General features: G+C 38.4%; 1 protein-coding gene across 1 annotated transcript; it reads left to right on the top strand.

Moving 5' to 3' along the window:
- Positions 1 to 4001: 4001 nt before the first annotated feature.
- ZSCAN4 (zinc finger and SCAN domain containing 4) lies at positions 4002 to 5985 on the top strand (the record flags this gene model as incomplete). Its single annotated transcript, XM_081033101.1, has 3 exons — positions 4002 to 4403; positions 4912 to 5077; positions 5166 to 5985. The coding sequence occupies 3 exons, from the start codon at positions 4002 to 4004 to the stop codon at positions 5906 to 5908; spliced, it is 1311 nt and encodes a 436-aa protein (XP_080889227.1). The 3' UTR covers positions 5909 to 5985.
- Positions 5986 to 7816: the final 1831 nt, after the last annotated feature.

Raw genomic sequence — 7816 nt, 5'->3', positions numbered from 1 at the left:
TTGACAAAAGCAGTGAAGGACAAATGTTTTTCACAAGGAAGGGGTAATTGTTGATGGAAAAAAAGGAAAACAATGAAGAGAAAGTTTCCTATGGAATGTGTCACTGGACTGACACAGTGGGGGTAGTGCAGATGTCTGTGTGGTCGTGCAGATGTCCATGAGTGATGTAGGCATTTCCAACACAGGATGAAATCATTTGTGTGGATTCCAGCCTGTTTCTTCTATTTCATTCACTTTATTCTTCAACATTTTCTAATATTTTGTTTTCCTATAATTGACAGAACATAATTGTACAAGATCACTGCCTCCATTCAAATACGTCCTGTCCAATTGCAAGTTAAGACCCCATTTACTATTTAAAATTGAGTATTTTTTAAATAAACAAACAAAACAGAAACAAACTCATAGATACAGAGAACAAATTGATAATCGCCAGATAGGAGGGGGTTGGGGGTAAATGGAAAAGGTGAAGGGGTTAATAAATATAAATTGTTAGGTATAAAAACAGTTACAGGGATGTAAAGTATGGCATAGAGAATATAGGCAATAATATTGTAATAAATCTGGTGTCAGATGAGTACTTGACTTATGGGGTGATCACTTCATAAGTTATATAAATGTCTAATTACTATGTGGTACACCTGAAACTAATATAATATTGAGTGTCAACTGCAATTAATTTTTTTAAAAAAATAAATAAAATAAAATTGAACATTTTTATCGAAGCGTAACACACATAAAGAAAAATAAAGTGAAAGTATATAGCTTGACAAATTTTTACAGAGAAAAACTCCTGTGTAACTACATCCGAGATAAGTATTAGAATATTACCAGCGAAAATGAAGTGCAGCACCCCAGGAAAACTGGGATGGGGTCCTCTAATGAAGGCCTCTATATATGTGCCTATCGCAGTATCTACTATTATCTCCAAAAATAGCCAACATCCTAAATAACACTGGTAACATCTGTATGCTTTCGAAATAACATAAATAGGACTAAACAAAATGTATTATATTTGGTGTCTGGATTATTTCATTCAACATTTTGATGTGTGGTTAATCCATGTTGTTGCATGAAGCAGTTTATTAATTTTTTATTGCTGCCAAGTATGCCTCTACATGAATTAATTGTAATCTATTCCATTTAATATTGGGCATTTAGATGGTTTACAGTGTAGAAATATTGTGAGTTGTGATGATATAAACATTCTTGTTTATGTCTTTGATGCACATGCATTTTTCTGTTGCATATATGCCAGGGAATAAAACTGAGGAGTCTCAGGGAATGCATAAATATAGATTGAACACAGTCAAAACATTTCCAAAGTGAGTACCCACCAGCAATGACTGAGATGTCCAGGTGCTCCAAACCAGGCTGACACTCAGCCTATTTGATTTTAGTTACTCTGGCAGGTATTTTGTAGCATGATACTGTAGTTTTATTTTGCATTTCTGAAATCATTAATGGGGTTAAACCTTTTTCTATTTGTTTACCAATCCACTTTTGAGAAGTACTTTTGATGATTTCTCTATCAAGCAGCCTTGTATTTAATTGATATGAGAGGGTTCTTTATAAACTCGCTCTGTGGTTTGTGTACATATTGAAAAATCTCTACTGTGCTTCATCTTTTCAATAAATGAATGACTACTTCATGAACAGAAGTTTTTGTAGTAATGTAGTCCTGTATGTTAATCTCTTTCTTTATGTTGAGTTTTTTCTGTGTCATATTAAAGCTATCTTTTCCTATTGCAAGTTCTTTTTTTTTTGATGATACAGTTATTTTAATAATTTCTATTGAGGAATAATTACATAAACTGTACATACTTAAAAGGTCCAATTTGTTACGGTTTTATATGTGTATATATCTTCAAAATTAAGATAATGAACACATCTAGTATCTCCAAAGATTCCTCCTGCCCTTGTATGTTCTGTCTTTCCCACCCATCCCTGCCTCTACCCTTTCTTCTATTGCAAGTTCTTAAATGTTCTCTTCCATGTTGTCTTCTGGAAGCTTTATATTTCAGAGGTGTTGTTTTTTTTTAATCCAGCTATAATTAATTTTTGTAAATGGTGCAAGGCAGATATCAAGATTACTTTTCCCCTTTATGGATAGTCAGTTGACCTAGCGCCATTTATTGAAATAGAAAAACCTTCCCGCTTTGCACATGAACTTCAGTATTTTTTTTTTCCAGAAAGCAGGTGACTGTATAGATGTTGATCTGTATCGGGACAATATTCTGTTATGTTTTCTGCCTATCCTTGTGTCATGATCACAATCGTAAAGAATGTAGTCTCCTAATCCATTTTGTTTTCTGATTATGTACATCCTGAAAAATTATTGTTCAGATTTGTCTTGGCTATTCTTAGCCCTTTTATATCTATATAATTTTAGAATCAGCTTGTCATTTTTCACACACACACACACTTGCTGGATTTTCTTTTCTTTAAGTTTTATTGGGGAATACTGGGGAACTGTGTTTCTCCAGGGCCCATCAGCTTCAAGTCGTTGTCCTTCAATCTAGTTGTGGAGGGCGCAGCTCAACTCCAAGTCCAGTCGCTGTTTTCAATCTTTAATTGCAGGGGGCGCAGCCCACCATTCCATGCGGGATTTGAACCAGAACCTTGTTGAGAGCTCCTGCTCCAACCAACTGAGCCACCTGGCTGCCCCTCTGGAAGCTCAGCAGCAGCTTGTCTTCAATCTAGTCGTGGAGGGCACAGCCCACTGGCCCATATGGGAGTTAAACCGGCAACCCAGTTGTTCAGAGCTTGTGCTCTAACCAACTGCGCCATCTGGCCGCCCCACACTTGCTGGATTTTCATTGAAATAGCATTGAATTTATAGTCCAATTTGGGGAGAATTAAGATTTTCCATAATACTGAGTCTTCTAACCCATGAATATGGCTATCCTTTCTATATGTATTTATTAATGTTGCATATTTGGGCAGAGGGTTTGTTTTTTGGGGGGATTTTTCATAGATATTTGATGTTTATTGGTAATATAAGTGGTAAAGATTTTTTGTTTGTTTTCATTTTCCGCTGCTTCTGTTATTGTGCAATCCAACTGATTCTGTTATTTTGGCCTTTCATCATGTATCTTGCAAAAAATTCACCTAGTCTAATATTTGAAGAGCATTTGGGATTTCTTTGCAGGCAAAATCAGGACATAATTAATGATATTTTATATCTATATCTACATATGTATATATCTATATATATCTATATCTATCTATATATGTATACACACACATATATGTGTACATATATATATATATATTTTTTTTACTGGTTAGGGAGCAGTCCAATGTTACATAGAATTGACTGTGACCATCCATCTCTCAATTTCGAGATGAAAAATTTAAGGATAATTTTGATGCATTTTGTATACTTTATTACATAAAAGAAAGTTCTCTTTATTCCTAGTTTCCTTAGAATCTTTTTCTGTAATGAGCGCTGACTTATTGAACATTTAAAATGTACTAGGGAGATGATTATAGTGTGTTTTTCTATACTCTATTAACGTGGAGCTTACATTGATTTTTAAATTTTAAACCAACTTTTCATCTAGAAAGTGAACCCCACTTGTTTGTGATATATTATTTTTCTTAAATGTGACTGGATTTGATTTGCAAATAATTTGCTTTTAATTTTTACACCTATATTTGGGAGAGATATTTGTCTGTAGTATTCCTTTCTTTAACATGTTCATAAGGCCTTAACTAAAAAAAGGAGAATGTTCCTACTTTTTGTTGTGCTCTAAGAAAGTTTACGTAAAATTAGAATTCTTTCTTTCTTAAATGTCTAGTAGAATTCATTCACGAACTCATCTGGACCTGAACTTTTTTGTTGTTGTTTTTAAATATGTCAGTGCTGTAATTAATTATAATCACTTCTATATTTAGCTTGCACTCTTTAAGCATCCACCAGTTGTTGAAACAGATCCCCAAACAACTCAGCAGAAATTGAATTGCTGAAGTTTAATCTCTGAGAATCCGTGTCAAGAATGGCTTTAGATCTCAGATTCTCGTGTCAAGGTGAACCATCAAGGAATGATCCTGGGTCAGAAAACCTAGAGCTTCAACCCAGCCAAGGATGTGCCATCCAGGAACGAGAGGGAATCTCTGAGTTCCCGATTACTGAGCTCAGCTTACTTGTATTTCCAAATGGCAGTAACTTATGTGCAAGGCAAGAACTGCAAAGAATCTATAAGTCATTTCACTCATGGCTGCAGCCAGAAAAACACAGCAAGGATGAAATTATATCTCGTTTGGTCCTGGAACAGTTTATGATCAATAGACACTACAGTGACACATCCACACTGAAGGAGAAATGGGAGTCAAGTGGCAGAAACCTGGAGAAATTCATGGAAGACCTGAGTGATGATTACATGAAGCCCCCTGATTTAGTGAGTGGAGGGTTCTGATCTCTAGGCTGAGGGGCATAGTACAGTCTGTTGGGGTTGCTTGGAAGTAAAAAAAGAAGAGTTACTATAGACCCAGTTATCAGTCCTCACCAAGGAAAATCTTTACCATTGTAAGAAAGGAAGGCAAAAAAACGTTTTATATGCATATACTCAGTGGGACATGTAGGCACCAGCATATTAATTAATTTAACTAATTTAAGCTGGTGAGGTGGTAGGAGGTCTCATTAAGAAATTCACAAATAAGCAGAAATCTCAAGGATGAAGAGAAATGCCTTAACATGAGCTGGTTCTTCCCTCAGAAAGACTTAATATTTGTCTTATCATTAGGGAAGACACACTAACAAGAAGTTACCATGAGAGATAAAGGGCAGGACAGTAGACGGGAGCAACAGTAGAGGGATCTTGAGAAAGCCTGAAAGGGTAGGTTTTCCACAAAGGCTTCTGTCACTTAACAGATCCAGATATGACAGTGACCAGGTTTTGTTTACAGGTCCATGTCCACATGCAAGGACAGGAAGCCCTCTTTTCTGAGAATATGCCCCTAAGAGAAGTCATTGTTCACTTCAAGAAACACTTGTCAGCAAGAACCCCAACAGGAGCGAACATGGGGACACCCTCCTGGACTCCCCAAGATACTTTCCTGGAAACAGGACAAGGTAAATGATGGGACCTCAGGTATCAGAGGGATGTTCTGTGTGGAGTCTTTCTTGGGTATAACTTCACCGAGTCACTTTATTTTCACAGGAGATGAAGATAAAGAAAATGGTGACATTTCTTTGGAAATTTGTCAAGTAAATGACAGTGTTTCTAGTCAAGGCAATCAAACACCTTCCCTACTCATTATCCGGAAAGAGAGCTGTTCTAGGCCTGAAGAGGGAGGTGTTTCTTTGGAGAATCCACTCAGCTCCAGAAGAGCGAGTCTAGGCACCTCCAGGTCCCAGGAAAGGTCCCTGAAGGGACCCTCTTATCAAGGTGTCCTTAGGGAGATGGGACCAGCATCTGTCTCCAAGCCAGACCAGGTCACCCCTGAGCCTGTTCCTACTCACCAGAGCAATGCAGGAAATTCCACGTGTGGGAGGCACCAAGAAAGATTCCACAGAGCCCAAAAGTCATACCAGTGTGAGAAGTGTCCCAAGATCTTTAGGTATTTCTCTCGGTTAAAAGTCCACCAGAGAAGACATAATAACGAGAGGACATTTATTTGTGCCGAGTGTGACAAAGGCTTCTTCCAGGCCTCAGACTTACATGTGCATCAGAAGATTCATGCAGGAGAGAAGCCTTTCAAGTGCAGCACGTGCACAATGTCCTTCAGCCACAGAACCAACCTCCTGGCTCATGAGAGAATCCACACGGGAGAGAAGCCCTATGTGTGTTCCCTGTGCCAGAGACGCTACCGCCAGTCATCCACCTACCACCGCCACCTGAGGACGCACCAAAAGATTGCCTTCAGAAGTGTTTCCCCCACACCAGAAGCTTCCTCAATGTAATATATAAAAATGTCTATGAAAATGTATATTTCCATTGTACTCCTTTATGATTTATAATTTCCTGATTACATTTTCCATTTATTGTCTCCCCCCACTAAAATGAAAGCAAGGGAGGGCAGGGAATTTCTGAGTTTTGTTCACCAACTATCTCAAGGGCCTAAAATGTGACTGACATTTTAAATGACCAATAAATATCTGCTGAATAAATGAAAAATGTAATATCTGTTCATTTCTTAAAATCCAGGAATGTACCCCATGTGACAAAGCAATGAGGTCCAACCCCAGGACATAAACACCAGCTAGAGGTGGTCCAGTGATCCTTTCCCTGCCTCTCCCCACCCTCCACACCCATTATCTTTAGTGTAGCCACTGGCACTTAAAAACATGAGGAGTAGAGGCAGAAACCCAGAAGTAGCCTTAGCCTGTTTAAATGATGTAATCATTTGTTTAATTCAACTGGAAATATTAATAGCTAAACTGGACGTGAATATGACTGGTGACTTGAAGTTGCAGAATGTCATTTTGTTAGCAGATACCATAAAAATCAAATGTTTTCTATTCATTTCTTCCAGAGATGGCAGGTATGGGGGGAGGAGGAGTTCTTTGCAGAACCAGTTTGAAAGGGCAGTTTGGAGAAAAAGGATTCTGTGCAGTGCTGAGGCAAAGGCAAGCATTCTGATTATTTGGAATCCATTTGTGAGCTGGTTTCCACTAGGAACCCAATCCCACTGAGAAACTAGAAAGTGCCATGTAGAATTTGCCCAAACCACAGAAGGGAGCATTCTGCAGGGTAAATTGTGACACTTCTCTGATTCCCTGTATGCAACCATAGAAGGGAGCACTATTAAGCTGCAGATAAGGCTCCCATGTGGAGAAACCTCTATTTATCCATCCTCTTTCCTGAAATGTCTACAGGTGTGCTATTGTGAACATTCTTGCACATGCTTCCTGTTACAAGGGAAATCTCTTGAAAGACCTCTGTGAAGTAGGCTGTGAAATAATAGAAATTTTAAATTATATGTGTATGTGTGTGCAATACATCAAAATAAACCTAAAACTAAAATAAACAAAACAAAAAACAATAAAATAAAAATGTGTGTGTGTGTGTGTGTGTGTGTTTGTGTGTGTGTGTGTGTGTCTTTGCCCCAGTTCCTGGTACAGAGCTCTGAAAACCTGCTAGGAACATCTTTTGTTTTAATAAAAACAAAAGGTCTTTGATCTGGTTCCTGACAGAGAGTTGCTAAACCCTTTGCAATTTCTTGTGTGATGGGAGTATCTTTTGTTTTGAAAGTGAGGCAACTCTGGGTGGGTTCCTGGATGGCTACAGGATGGGTGCTGATCACCAGAAGGACCAAGCCATGATTAGAAGTTTGGAAGTCTCAACCCCACCCCCATCTTCTGGGAAGGGAAGAGAATCTGGAGATTGAGTTAATAATTGATTATATCTCCATATGTACAGAGTTCAAAGATCTTGGTGAACATATCCACACCAGGAGGATGGCGCACCCCACTTCCATGGTGACAGAAGTTCCTGTGCTCAAGACCTTCCCAGATCTTGCCCTAAGTATCTTTTCATCTGGCTGTTCATCTATATTTTTTATTACATCCTTTAATAAACTGGAAAATGCCTGTTTCCCTGAGTTATGTGAGCTGTTCTTGCAAATGACCCAATCCAATGAGGGGTGTCATGGGAAACTTAATTTGTAGCCAAGTCAGACAGAAGTTGTGGGTAATCTGGGCACCTACTATTTGTGATTAGCATCTGAAGTGCAGGGGGTAGTCTTGTGGGACCGAGCCTTCAACCTGAGAGCTTTTCTCTAACTACACATAGTGTCAGAACTAATAGAATTGTAGGACACCCAGCTGGACACAGAATTGCTTGGTATGGGAAAAAGAAACCCACACAGC

This window comes from Rhinolophus hipposideros (genome assembly GCF_964194185.1).
Source record: "Rhinolophus hipposideros genome assembly, chromosome: 21".
In the NCBI taxonomy this organism is placed as follows: domain Eukaryota; kingdom Metazoa; phylum Chordata; class Mammalia; order Chiroptera; family Rhinolophidae; genus Rhinolophus; species Rhinolophus hipposideros.
The sequence above is the reverse complement of the archived record's forward strand: the minus strand, read 5'-3'. Positions and strand labels throughout refer to the sequence as shown.